Genomic DNA, 14,186 nt, shown 5'->3' with positions numbered 1-14,186 from the left:
GACCATGTACTGGTATCTCTGGGTCCACGTTAGGGTCTGGCGCCACAGGGACAAATGCAATACCAAAGTCTGACGAACCACGACGACGACGGTGACTGACTACCTTGTTTTGGTTTTCTCTAAGCGTGACATTGATTAAATTGTATGCTAACATCTTATACGTCGTTGGCTCATTCGTGGGAAAGGGCAGGGAAGAATGCTATTGCGTCTATCTGTTTGTCAATCTATCCCTGCCCACGACAACATCCAATGAGCCTACCTCACCCCGTCGCCAACCGTGCTTGTCTATCAACCACTATATACTACTTCCTACCTATATTAATACTAATACTTTGCCTCGACAAATCCCACTGAACTATCATCCCCCTCTCGTTATCAACCCAGTACTAGACTAGGACGGAGTGTATGTGTCATCTGTTGTGCTGTATTTCCCTCTGTTTTTCTCCGTTTCGCATATTTCAGGGTTTGGGCAGACGTATGTTGTCAAATGTCCGCAGCCAGATCTGCCGTGCAGATAAGTACTTAGAAAGATGTTAAACTTTCACATACGACCATAGGACACTGAAAACTAGGCTTCCCGTCCGCTCAGCCATATATAAGCAGTGTACCGGCGGATTAGTAGTTAGGTGGGTGACCACTAGCGAATCCCCGCTGTTGTATGTTTTTGAATTTTTGTCTAGGTTATTTTTTTTGGTGTAATTATTTTTTAGATGCGAAGAGTGTGAGGGGGGAGTGAAGAGGGTAATAACACGGAGAGGGTAAAGTAAGACTACAAGTTAGAATTATAATCACAATCTAGGATAAGGATACGCAATACAAGAAGTTTGCTCTAGGGACGTGATTTAATTTAATGTTATCTAGAATAGTTTTTAGGAACGTGAAAGTCAAAAACACCCTCTCTTCTTTCTAGTTAACCTCTCCTTCCCCTTAAAAACCCTAGAAAAACAAAATCTTAGATATAATATAAGATGTAAGTACGACATATAAAATAGATATACAGTTTATATAAAAAGGATATTGTAAATTTGTGTATATACTTTACCTAAGAGGTGGGATATTATATAGAGAGTTAGTTTTATATACTTAAGGCACAAGGCGGCTCCGAACCTCTAATGCAAAGGGGTTGTGGGGTTCGATCCATGACCGCTACCGGTAATGCACTCTAGACTTGGGAGATTTAGTCCACAGAGTTGTTTTGGGTGGAAGATGCCAGCGCAGTGCATTCTGCATCTGTGGATTAAGTCATGGGTTTAAGCGCTTTGTTGTCGGACGTGACATGAGGTTCAAGTCATGTAGACGATAGATGCAGGGTGACTGCTATATTTTGTATCTATGTGAAGACAGAATGAAAGACAGAAAGAACTTTGATGTCCCAGCACCATCGTTGTACAATTTGTAGTATAGAACATGAACCTAAACTCAAACGCCTTCAAAATGAATGTCTGCACACCCTGATCCAAGACCATCACCTCGGTTGACAGAGAACACTTCATCGCTTGCACCCATGCCATGATCCCATGTGGAAGACACCTGTGTTGCTTCGGGTGCCCAGTGACTCATCGTAACGAATGGATTGCTGCAATACTGCTGGTCAAGTGGCAGATGAATCGCTGAGCTTGCGTTGGTCGTACCGCCGCTACCAGGTGGGTCGATCGCCTACAAGCCTGACATTAAGTCCCACACTGAGTCCATGGATGGAACCATCAGGGTATTTTCATAGCCTCCTGCGAATCCCATTAGCGCTCATCCCAGAAAAAATGGCGATTTGAAAAGTACCTTGCTTGGTCTGATATGTATAGGGATAATCAGCAGGCGGATTGAAGTTGTCTTGCTGGGTCTGATATCGATAGGGATAATCAGCAGGCGGATTGAAGTTGTCTTGCTGGGTCTTATATCGATAGGGATAATCAGCAGGCGGATTGAAGTTGTTATCTTCATCTTGCTGGGCATGATCCTCATAGCCAGGATTGGCAGGCGGATTCATGTTATCAACTCCACCTGGTTGGGCCTGGTCATAGAGAGCGGCTCCATCACGCTCAAGGAGTGGCATCTGGGGAATCTGCGGCATCTGGGGAATCTGCGGCATCTGGAAAGGTGGAGTATTGTTGTACTCGGTCTCGTTCTGCGGTCCAGAGGCAGGAGTGGGAGCGGCCGCGCTTGTATTGTGCAGTCCGGCACGCGTTGCAGCGATATTGTTACATAGTTTCGAGATTCCTGAATAGCTGGAAATTGAAATTGTTCATCAGTTTCGTACCTGGTATTGCAGTCGCGATTACTCACCTGTAAGGCAGCCCAGTTGCTTCTTTGACCTCCCGTAGAATCCTTGCGACATCTGTGGACGGGGATATCAGGAATCTTCGGTGAGTTACATAGTCTCTCACCGCATCGTAGAACCGTTTGCACAACTCGTTGCGCCTTGCCTGTGTCCATTTGAGAGATCCGGGCGTGTCTTTGACAGCATTGAGACCTCTGTCCAGGGTCATATCAGGGGTCTGAAGCGTCTCAATAAGAAGCTTGTATTGCGGATCATCGGAAAAGTCCCTGACCGTAGTGAAGTTGGGAGGTGTGTCTGACATGCTTGTAAAAGTGCGAGGGTCGGAGAGAAACTTGACAAGGGGCAACTCGAGAGCGATAGAGAACTGAAGTCAGGGTGTAAGTATCGTATGCTCGATCAATATGAATGTGGGAACTTCGATCATAGTTGGGGACGTTGGATATTTATGTCGACGCTCCGAATGTACAATAGTACTCGCAATTGCTCTCATGTAGCGAAAGGTTTTGGCGAACTCTTTCCTAGAATTTTTGAAACGCCAGGGGAGTACCGCTCGGTATCGTTCCAGCTTGAAGTTCCTTTTGCTGGAAATCTCGTCCCAATTTCGTACGCGAGAGTGGGGTTGGAGAATCCCAGAGGTGCAGTGCAGCAGAATTTTGTGAAATCTTGCCTGGAATATGGGAAATTGTCCTCGAAGTACAGCATCCGCGAATTTGCAAAGGAGAATGAACGTTATCGTATCCCATGCCAAGACTTTATTGTATCCCATGGATACGATGAAGTCTTGGCAGATTTCAACATCCACGCTGAGCCCGCAGTAACCCCACAGCACGATATCACTGCATCGAGATGCTGAACTACAATCGGACTCAATTCTTTCCACCTAATTCACTCTATGTCTCTCCCCCGATCAATTCACTTTAAGTGAAGAATGATGATGTAGTGGGCAGAAGGAGACAAAATCTTGTGACAAAGATTATGTGCCAAGAGAAACTTCCCAAAAAAGTTTTACGTACTCATTGGATGAGCGCTAGCAATTGTTTCCTCTATAGGGCTGTGCCTGAGCGAATGCGTATGAAATGGGGTCCGGGTAATATGGACTGGCGGGGCAAGAAATCGTCGTATATTGTGTTCATAACGCTCTCAAAAGAAGAGTGTTGTGAAGGAAGGAGTCGTGAATGTGCGAAATCGAAATGCCAGCACTATCAACGGACAACATACTCAACATCGTTGCTCTAGCAATCGCAATGCTGCAACTGCTCACACAAATTACTTTATCTGTCGGATGTCTTCAGCGGTCCACAATCCCCATCTCTTGTAGTGAGTCTGTCCAGCGCCCCTGTTGTCATACGCTCACGTCGATGAAGCAGCATGGTCATGTGTGCGTTGCGCGGAAGTCCCGATACCGGTACAGGATCCAGTCAATCGGGCAGAGAGAGGAGAAACTACGCCTTGAGCGCTAATGATGGATTCACTCAAGGAGGAACTATCAAGAGTGACAATACCGATGCGGAGATTGAGCTTTGGCGCGTCGATGGGAAGAATTGTGAGGGAAAACGTTTGCGAGTGCACGTGCCCCGGACAGCGTGACGCGGGGGCGGGGACACCGGTACGGGTTCCGAAGGCGATCCAATTTGGTGTCTCTTGTTTGACCACGCCTCACGAGGCTTCACATTTTCAATCAACGACGTTTGCAACACGACTGTATGCTCTACACGTTTGCAGCTCGAAACTTGTATATCATTATCATGTATTTTAAGAACAGCCTACGAGTAATGTGCCTGAACCTCCTGCGGACTTTAACGGCAGGTTAGGCATTGTAGACCCACGCTTGCTCGAGCGTGTTAACTGCAGCCTACGCAGCCTTTGAATTGACCAATCACGTTTGATTTGGTACAAGGTACTAGGCAATCTACGTCAAAGATATCGCGCGACTCTTTCGTCAATCTTCTCACCCGCAATGCTCTCGTCCCATGTCACCATCGAGGCGAATACGATGAAGCCATGCCTCTACCGTCTACCCCATGGGATGTGTGGCACAATAGGACTACCAGCTTTGCACCTCGTTCTGGATAGCACGGTGGGTGAGCAGCTCCCTTATCGACCGACTCTACGGAAGCACATCACCACGATGGGAATGGGCCAGTCATGACGAAAAATCACACTGTGTAGCAGGCAAGCATCACCTGGAACTTTTCAATTCATTCTAAATTGCTGGCTCTACCACATATTACAGCTAAAATGGCGGGGGCCAACTACCCTGGAGATCTGATGGCTACGCTTCAGACTGAGGCCTCAGTTCAACACAACTGCCTGCGCACACTCTACTTTGTTCACGGGAAATTGTGTTACTTGTGCGGTCTTACTAGGAAATGTTGAATTCGCTTCCCCCCTGGGACATGGAACCAAACATGCGAGGTAGGTCATCGGTACTGAGTCCGAGCATGGAAGCGTGCGGGGATGACACGAGCCTGGACAAGCTGTGCATGCTACCCTCTCTGGTTCCTGGACAGCTGGCATCGTACGGTCCAGCCAATGAACGTCCTCGTTTTGCCCCCGTTCCCGGCGCGAAATCCCAGTCCCAGCTGGGCCATTTGCTTTCTTGTTCATAGAGTCTACTGTCCATGCTCTTGGTTTCTTTGCGCAGCTGCTCAAGCTCCGTCTCGAGATTCCCTCGTTTTCTCGTCTGCTCTTCCAATACCTGGCCAAGTTCGCATACATTTCGCCTCAATTGTACGAGTTCCGAGCGCTGCATCATAGTCTCACGTTGTAGATTTTCCGTTGTTAACCTGAGGTGACCCATTTCTTGGAAAATAGTGTCAAAGTTGTGTTCGGGCGTGTGGTTCGGCACTGGCGACTGAAAATGGGCTGGGGGGACATGAGTGCCAGGCACCAGGTTGCGAGCTTCCTCTGTGTATGCGGCGTTTGCCTGCTCTGCGTGAAGCGTCTCATTGTGCCATGATGGAAGGGGTGCACCATCTCCTGTACGAACCGGATCGGCGAGGTATGGAAGTGGTACAGCACCCTCCGTGTACTGGCCGCTGCTCGTTTGGGCCTTTGGAAACATCTGGTAAATCTTCGTGGTACTAGACTGACATGTCAGGAACTCCCGGGTCTGGACTGCGCATGTAGACTCACCTTAGCTTTACATGATAAGTATCCTGGATCAATGATACAACCTTGTTGCCATTCACCCCTTCTCGCCTCAAATGGTCTGAAATGGTGGACTTGAACACATCATATACGCAATTCCACAGCTTCGCTTTGAAATTAGGCTCGCCCTGCCATGACTGTTTTGACCCCACAAACTTGGCCCAGGCTGTGCCTTGTTTGCCAACTCCCGCGCGACTGAACGCCTCGAAGTACTAGTCAAATACAGCTTTCGTAATGGCTATAGCTTCATAGTGGTGCTCTTGATTCAGTGGATAATATAGAGTCGCTGGCTTGTCCACTGAATCGTCGCAGGCATCCGTGACGTGCGTGTCAGTTCCGAGGAGTTTAATGAGATATTTATTAGATGGGTATATTTCTATACATATTGAAGGACCGAGAGTGTGCTCTTCTTGGTGTCAATCCAAAGTGAACCGTGAACGGGACGCGGTAGCGGTGAAGGGGCATCCAGCTGACACAACAGCCTGATTCGGTACCGGCACGCCAGATCTGCACCTTGTATGCAGCAGTGCCTTCAGCTACAGGCATCTGCATGCATATAAGCCGAGCCGTAAAAAGAAAATCAAGAAGCAGCAGGCGACATGTACTCAAAACCCGATAAAGTACAGCGCGATCACCAACACGTCCACATACAATACGTGACTTAGCCCTGGTAGCTAGGTAAGTAGACTACAAAGATACGCCCATTATCACGATTGATTGATAAACCATCTCACTTGCTGTTTTGCCTGTTGATGCGACCCAAGTATAACGTTCAACACATCAAAGTTGACTGCTCTACTTCTGTTTTCTTACCATTGCCCAAACCCGTCCTTCCCTCATCCATCCCATCCACTCACATCCCGCAATCATCCCCACATTAGGCAACTCAACCCCCCATCCCACGCACCCCACACGGCTCGAGCAAGTCTGCCCAGCACTCAGGGATGCCTTAGTATTAGCTAATAGATTAAGATCGAGTTGCCCGCCCACGCGCAGTATCAGAACGTATCAGAGTAGTTGATGACGACGACCTTGGACGGCGAGCCAATCGCGCGCTTCGATGTAGCGCTGGGGCTTGATTTGCTGCCATGATTGGAACTGGAAGCTCACGGTATGGTACTTGCTGTGGGGCTGTAATGTAGATGTAGAGTTGACCATTAGGGTTACCATAGTACACAACGGCGTTGAATACCATCTTGACGACTACCAAGCAAAACTGACAAGGCTCATGTGACAAATGAGATTGCAAGTTTGTGAATAGTTTGGTTAGGGAGGATATTGGCTACTTTGACAGACTGAGTAGAATGCAAGGGATACACAGGGAGAGAAGCAGGAAGCAGGAACCATTACACCTCCCAGCATAATCCCCAAGGAAAAAAACTTCCACCACAACCTCTAATCAGCCAGACAAAAGCTGAACAATTCAACGCACGTAGAAAGTTCAACGTAGAGTCAGCAGGTTAGGTGACGACATCACTGCTATACCATAACACGTGACCTAACTACGGTACAGCGCGCGTGCTAGTCTGCCTGCCCCTTCTGCCGTCTCTAATAAGCTCTATTCCTTGAATTTACGTAATTAGAATATACCAGATCCTACCTGCAGAAGTAACCTTAGTCGTATGCGAAGATTTTTACGTCTGACGGGATGTAGTTAGGCGAGGGGTGGGAGAGATGAGATGTGAGAGATGAGGTATACGACACAAGGTCAAAAAACATTGCAACTTTGTAAATAATTAGATTGGCGAGTATGTTGGCTGTTTGGCTACTTTAATAGAATACTAGACTAGACCATACACGCGTATACAATACTCACACCACACCACACAAAACATAAACAGATTCAACAACCACACACCAAACCCCCACTCATCAAACCCATAGAGCCCAAACTATAATGTGAAAGTCCAAATTATACGGTAAACTGCAAGTCCAAACATCCAAACATCAACCATGTAGACTACCTCCCCACTCAAAAATTAGTTCTGAATATTAGCACCGAATATTAGCACCGAATATAAAGGTATAAACGCATAATGGACACAGGGCCTTCAACAAGCACCAACTCACAACTCACAACCCACAAACCAAATCAACAACTCACAACAACAATCCCATTCCCCCCCAAAACTACAAAACCCCCAGTCCCACCAAACCGATCAAACAAGCCAAGCAATGCAACGTGAAAATCCTCTTCCTTTTCCTCTGAGCCAAGCCTACACACATCTCACATCTACCGCGAACCTTGCAAAACCCTCAAGGTCTACGCAGCGTATAGGATAACCAACCCCGTATGTTTGCACTCGGTATCCAAAACCATCGCGATTTGTGGACATTGCTTTTCTTTTTTCTTCCGGACTGAATTACTTTCTTTGCATGCACCAAGTCCCACTCAAGTCGTACTACACCATCACGACGCATGCACGCATCCAAGTCTTGTTTCAACTCCAGTTTGCATTCTGCCATCAGCCCAACACTTCCATCATCGAAGCCTTCTTCTCTTCATCCTCGACGAGCAGGCAGCGGGCTCGGCAGACGTCCTCGACAATGTCAACGACCTTGCGGAAACTCGAGGCCGCGCCCCGTGTCTGCGTGAAGCGAGCAAGGCAGAGGTTGGCCCGGTGTCCATGCTCGAGGACGACGAAGAGCTCAATCACAAAAGAGACGGGCTTGATCTTCAAATCTACACAGGCACTGGGTTAGCGGCTGTCTTCAAAAGCTACCTCGCAACGGAATCGGCAGTCATTACATCGCAACACATTCTCCACTTCTAGAATCTCGACTTCGAACCGCCAGTCCTTCAGAAGCCATCCCTGGAAGACGAATCTCGAAAGGCAGAGAGAGTTAGACTTACGATTATTCTTATCAACGCGGCCACTAATTGCATTCGTTGCCCGGTCAAATGACACGTCCTGGACGCCGAATCGTTGCCAGTCCCGCAACAAGCGAAGCAGGTCTTTGCGAACTTTGCCGCGTCCAATGTGGAAGCAGAGTGTCTTGCTTGCAGGCTTGATGTGGAGGAACCGTGAAAGCCAGTTCATCTGCATCTCTGGAGGTCCTGTACGGGCCGCATGGTCACCACCGGCAGTGCCGTGCTCTGGACCAAGATCAAAACTACATGCCATGGAAGACGAGCTGAGATCTGCCGCTGTGAACAAGTCAGTAACCCCATAATCAACGACCCAACAGCTTCAAATACTTACTACCCAGCTCCATTGGCTTCTTCAGCTTATCATCCTTCGTCTTCTTGCCAAAGAAGCTAAGAAGGCCCTTTCGTTGTGCGCCGTCGCCTCTAGCGGCCGCTGAGCTGGTATTGCGCATAGGAAATTCGCTTGCGCTTTGACTCTCACACTCCTTCTGATCCTGACAAGGTACTTCAGCAGCAGTACTCGTGAACGGCGATATGCCCGTCTTCACGCGATCGTCAAGAGACTGCCAAGCTTCTGGAATCTGTAGGAGACCAAGCGATTTCTTCTTCTTGAGCTGGACCTCCACCTCCTCCTGATCGCGATCTTTCTCATCCGTAGTCCGTCGGAACCAGAGTGACTTCTTCTTCTTGACGACCGGATTCTGCCTCTCGGGTATGGGCGCAGTCTCAGTCGTACGGGCGGCACGAAGGTCGTTCTGAACGTCTTGAAATGGACGGACGGTATAGGTCGCAGCTGGTCCAGGCCATGCTACCGAGTTGGCAGCATCGCTTGCAAACTTCGAAGAGAGGCTTACACCGCTTCTCTTGCGTATGTTAAGCGGCGCGACGCGCGTGGGCGATTCGGTCACTAGGCGAATAGTCTGCTGCTGCTCAGTGACGACGCGGCGAGCCTGTGGTCTGTTTGGATCAGTGACAGCGCGTGGATTCAAAGCATTCGCAGTGTACCCGTCCACGACCTCAATCTTCACTTCTTCCGGAATGACGTGCAGTGGCGCCGGGTGCTCAGGCGATCTTGCAGGTGCTGAGACGGTGCGTTTGCCATTCATGCCTGGCACCATGAGACGATCGAGGTGCTCGAGAACCTCGTTGAAGTGTTCTGTGCTCTTGCCATTGCCATCCTCATCAAAACGGCGGGCGATTTCAGCGCGAGTCTCCGCCAGCTTTCGCTGCAGGAAAGTGTTCGGTGTCTCGGAAGGAAGTGGCGGGAGTGGTCGTTGAGACGCATTGGCTTTCGTATTCGGCGTCATCAGTGAACTACCACCAGAGTCCCTAGTGTTCGTGAAGGAGGTGGGCGGTGAATCGTACGACAAGGCGTCGTGGTAGAGCTCGTGGCCTGTACCAGAAGTCCGAATGCTCGAACTGACCGACGAGCGATTGAAAGCTTCTTCCATGACCTTTCCGAGCTCCATGCTGACCTTCCTAGCCTCACCTTGTATATACTTGCTTGGGCTGTCGGGCTTCCGCAGTCTCAGTCCTGGCGCATCCGGGCTCATCACACCACGCGTATATGGAGACATGCCGGGTGACGGACGTACGGAACTTGATCGCAAAGAGGAGCCGTATGATCCTATCGAGGTATGAGGCCGATGGGAAGCCGCATAGTCTCCAGGTGCTCCATGATCAGTTTCCCAGGTGCCAGTCGTCACTATCGAAGAGCGCCGATCACGCAAATGCGAGAAGCTCACCCCTCGTTTGCTCATACCCCCTGACCGAGTAATGACCGGAGGACTACTCGGCCAATGTGAACTAACAAGAGAGGACCGCGACATAGATCCACGCTTCACTGATACGGCACGGTGTGATGGTGTGCTACGGTTCGAGGAGCCACGAGACATTGCAGAACTGCGCTTAGAATTGTTCCGCAGAGCTTGTATTCGGAGTGAGCTGCCCGTCCGATGGCCCATTGCAGTTGCTGGGCGAAGTTTGCGGCTCCCATTGCTATGTTCACGATGGACAGTCACGTTTGACTGCACGACTTTTGGCTCAGGTACCATGGGCTGCCTGGAGGCTCGAAAGGGATCATAGCTCGCTTCAGAAATAGGCGACTCGTAGAAGCTATGTTTGGAGTACAAATGTTCGTTATTGAGAATCGAATAGCCAGATTTTGAGCGCTTATGCTGCTTTGTGGGAAGCTGCTCAAGGTCTTGACGTGTAGGGGAGTGACGAGTATTATGATGGTGATCGCTATTGGAATGCGCAACGGGATGGTGTGCGCTAGGCTGGTAATTCTCCAGTTGGTCGGTATGATATTTTCGGAGGGCAGAATAGAAATACTTCTCTTGGTTTGCCCTATGAAAGTGTTAGCGGATGCAGGCCCGGTACGAGAACAAATACTCACTCTTTACTCATCAAGCGCTGAACAAGAACTTCTTCTTTCTCGCTATGCCACAGCGTGCGCAGGTATCGCAGAATCTCACGATCAATGGTAGTACGCTCGAGGGTTGCCCACTCGGAAATGGCAGGAAGCGGGCCGGTCCAATGATCTTGAGTTGCAAACTCACCCACAAAGTTCAATTCTTGCTGATACTTGCGCAGAAAAGGATGGTCCCAGATCTCATCCAGGCCTATACGCCGCTTAGGATCTGCGACCAAAATCTTCCTAATCAAGTCTTGCGCCTCCCGGGAGATGGTGTCGGGCATCACATACTTGGCTTCTGCAATGTCTCGGAAAAGATTCTTCAAATGTCGGTCCTCGCCGGAATAATTGAAAGGAGGTGTCCCGGTCAACAAGACGTATAGAATGACACCGCAGCTCCAAACATCCGCCTTGGCGCCATCGTAGGATATGGTCTTGATAACTTCTGGTGCTGCATAGTGGGGACTGCCACATGGTGTAGTTAGCTTCTTACCGGTCGGCTGCAACGCGGCCATGCCAAAGTCTACAAGTTTCACTGTCATAGTGTCCCGATCCAGCAGGATGTTCTCCGGCTTAAGATCGCGGTGATGGATGTTGATGCGATGGCAGTAGATCAGAGCCGCAATGATCTGTCGGAAGATGTGTACGGCATGGATCTCAATGAGACCACCTTGTTCGTGTATATAGCTGAATAGCTCGCCGCCCTCCATGAACTCCATGATGAGGTAGCTAGTTGATGTTAGTAACAGGTTCGAAGATGCAAAGAGTGGTTGAGAGCTGCTCACAGTTCATCACGATTCTCCCAAATGTCATAGAGTCGGACAATGTTCGGATGGTCGAGCAACTTCATGATGCAGATCTCACGCTCCAGACCAAAAGGAATGACCTTGCCATCCGGGTATAGCGAAGGGTCCTGCTCGGCACTCTGAATGAGGTTTGCCAAACTCAACGCTCGCACCTTCTCAGCCGTTGCCTTTGAGATGATCTTGGCTGCACCATATTGCCCTGTCCCGCTGTGTCTCACAAGCCGTACTCGCGAACATCCGCCGCGGCCAATGGTCTTGCCCAGCTGCCACGGGCCAATGTGTGTCTTGCGGCGGCGGTTGGTGTTGGATGCATTCGTGCTGGCATTAGAAATGTTTGAGTCACGCTTAGAGTTGTGAGAGCGGGCGTCTGTCGAAGATACAGCCGAGAGACGCTTGTTCTCGGGCGAAGGCAGCTCGTGACGCACCGCGAGAGAGCCGTTGGGGACGATTGATTCATTGTGAGGCATAGCCACAGGCGGTGAGGAGGGCATATCGACTTTGCTATTCTGCTCTGACCACCGTTGTATTTGTGGATGCTCGTTGGCCCGGTTTGTGCCATCGGCGAGGGCGCGTCGACGAGTCGGTGGCCGGCCATGGTAGGCAGAGTCCATGTTGTCGTGGACGCGAGCGAGTAACGTGCAGCAGGCGAAGTGAGCGCTCTATGGGGCGAAGCAAGCCACAGCGAATGTATGTGGTAGGAAGATGATCCAATTGTACTCTACCAAGATAAGATATGTACTGTGTGCCCGTGGATGATGCTCAGCGCCTAGATGGATGCTTGGGCGTCGTCGTCGTAGTGGAGTTATGGCTGTTGGGTAGAAGTTGCCAGGCCGTACTGCGATTGTTGTGTTTGTGTTGTCTAGTGCTGTTTGGCACCAAAGGCGCCTGTTGCTCTACAAGACTGACAAGATTGGGGGAAAGAAGAAGCCGGTAAAAGAAGGGCGGCTCGCTGTGCAGGCAATTGAGTCTGTTCAGTGTTCGGCGGTTCCAAAAAAGCTAACAAGTGTTGGATGCATACAATGCCCGGCTATGCAGTGTCCATGGTTCGGGACGGAAATGCAATGGGAGATGGAGAAGAGGGTGGAGGGGGCACAGACGATGTTGATGCGGAAAGAGCGCAGATGCAAACAGAGGAGGAGCGGAGCAGATGCACGCTTGACCGCCGCCCCAAATGTAGCGAAACAATCTCGTGAGCGGGCAGGTAAGAAGGCTCTACTGAGTCTCCTCTTGCCAGGCACACAGGCTAACTTCTAGAACCGTGGCAGAGAGGGAGTTGACCTGCGACAAGCGGGCGTTGCGCGTGGAAAGCGCCCGATGGGGGATGAAGGGTGCAAGGAATGCATCGTCTAGGAAACGGGGAATGGAACTCACAACGGCGTGAGCACATAGGTATTGCAGCCATCCGAGAATTCGACCATCAAGAGACTTTTGGAAAGAAAGAAAAAAGAATAAGAATAGAAACCGCGTGCGCCTGAGTCTGCTAGACATGGGGCAGCCGTGTCTTCCTGTAACCACGATTGCGTCTACGCAGCCGAAAGCAGCAATGCAGACTGAGATGATGTCGCGCATCATTCGAGATCACAACGTCGAGCATTCCACGGGATAAGTAAAGAAAAAACACGTGAGCTAGCAAAGGGCTTCCGATGCCGAAATGAGAATGGCCTAAAGGAATGAAGGGAATGCAATGAAACAATAAAAGATCATATCCAACCTTGCTACCAACCGGTCGTTATATCATCCCAACCCATCCCCAACCCAAGCCCAAGCAGCATCGTATTTCCCCGTGAGGCCTTCACGAAATATCGTGTATATATTTATTTGCTGTTGCATCACATCGCATCGCGTCGCGTCGCACCAAGCGCCGATGCAAACCCCTCTACATGAGGGCTGCGTTGAGACCGAGAAGAGAAAAGATGCCAAAATCCAGGATGAGACGAGACGGAAGGCAAGATGAAAAGTCCCCAACAAACGACGAACAAAAACAAAAAAGAAAACCCCGTTGCTTGGACGGCGGTGGACCCGATCGGCGTCGGATTTTGCCGTCGAAGTCTGGCCGCATCCCAGGTTGATGGGTCACGACAAGGTACACACCCCGACCGCACGCATCCGGATAAGCACAAGAAAACCTTAATGCGGCTTCATCTCCTTCAGGAACACACCGCAGCTATACATCTACCTTGCCATCACTTTGTTCGTCATCCTGGATACGATGCCTTCGTCATATATCTGTAATGGGCAGTTTGCACTTGAATTGCACAGGGTCTGTACCGTAGCTAGCTAGCTGGCTAGTTGCAATGAAACACGGTATACCATATTCGTGATATAATCCGATATGGCATGATGCCAGGACCTTTTTTTCTGGACTCTCCTCTCCCACCCAACCCCCTTTCTTTCCCCTGCAACCCTGTGTCGCGCCTTCAAGACCAATGTACGCTGATGCGATTTCGATTACAATTCCGTGCCAAGCCGAGTGTTCACCATGCAACATTACACCCGTCCCAAGGCTCCCTCTAGATCCGCAGAACCCATGTCCGTGACCCCAGCCGGGAACCGCACGTACACGTCTCGATCGCGAGACGTGCATATAGACACACCGTGCAAACTCCCCTTTGTGCTAGTACCTGATACAAGCCCCCAAACCCAAACGACCAACTAGGAGGTATCCGCTGT

General features: G+C 49.9%; 5 protein-coding genes across 5 annotated transcripts; 1 reads left to right on the top strand and 4 right to left on the bottom strand.

Moving 5' to 3' along the window:
- Positions 1-1,656: 1,656 nt before the first annotated feature.
- Positions 1,657-2,576, bottom strand: IAQ61_008733 (uncharacterized protein; the record flags this gene model as incomplete). Its single annotated transcript, XM_003836320.2, has 3 exons — positions 1,657-1,724; positions 1,777-2,222; positions 2,281-2,576. 3 exons carry the CDS (start codon positions 2,574-2,576, stop codon positions 1,657-1,659), a joined length of 810 nt encoding a protein of 269 aa, XP_003836368.2.
- Positions 2,577-2,663: 87 nt separating this feature from the next.
- On the top strand, positions 2,664-3,128 carry IAQ61_008732 (uncharacterized protein; the record flags this gene model as incomplete). Its single annotated transcript, XM_066098105.1, has 1 exon — positions 2,664-3,128. One exon carries the CDS (start codon positions 2,664-2,666, stop codon positions 3,126-3,128), a length of 465 nt encoding a protein of 154 aa, XP_065951744.1.
- A 1,277-nt stretch (positions 3,129-4,405) lies between these two features.
- On the bottom strand, positions 4,406-6,620 carry IAQ61_008731 (uncharacterized protein; the record flags this gene model as incomplete). The annotated part of the gene is made up of 3 exons (XM_066098104.1): positions 4,406-5,358; positions 5,411-5,637; positions 6,546-6,620. 3 exons carry the CDS (start codon positions 6,618-6,620, stop codon positions 4,638-4,640), a joined length of 1,023 nt encoding a protein of 340 aa, XP_065951743.1. The 3' UTR covers positions 4,406-4,637.
- A 1,504-nt stretch (positions 6,621-8,124) lies between these two features.
- On the bottom strand, positions 8,125-11,429 carry IAQ61_008730 (uncharacterized protein; the record flags this gene model as incomplete). Its single annotated transcript, XM_066098103.1, has 3 exons — positions 8,125-8,567; positions 8,632-10,643; positions 10,744-11,429. The coding sequence occupies 3 exons, from the start codon at positions 11,427-11,429 to the stop codon at positions 8,125-8,127; spliced, it is 3,141 nt and encodes a 1,046-aa protein (XP_065951742.1).
- A 62-nt stretch (positions 11,430-11,491) lies between these two features.
- Positions 11,492-12,127, bottom strand: IAQ61_008729 (uncharacterized protein; the record flags this gene model as incomplete). The annotated part of the gene is made up of 1 exon (XM_066098102.1): positions 11,492-12,127. One exon carries the CDS (start codon positions 12,125-12,127, stop codon positions 11,492-11,494), a length of 636 nt encoding a protein of 211 aa, XP_065951741.1.
- Positions 12,128-14,186: the final 2,059 nt, after the last annotated feature.

This window comes from Plenodomus lingam, assembly GCF_022343315.1.
Source record: "Plenodomus lingam strain CAN1 chromosome Unknown contig_5, whole genome shotgun sequence".
NCBI lineage: Eukaryota > Fungi > Ascomycota > Dothideomycetes > Pleosporales > Leptosphaeriaceae > Plenodomus > Plenodomus lingam.
This window is presented reverse-complemented; position numbering and strand designations above follow the sequence as displayed.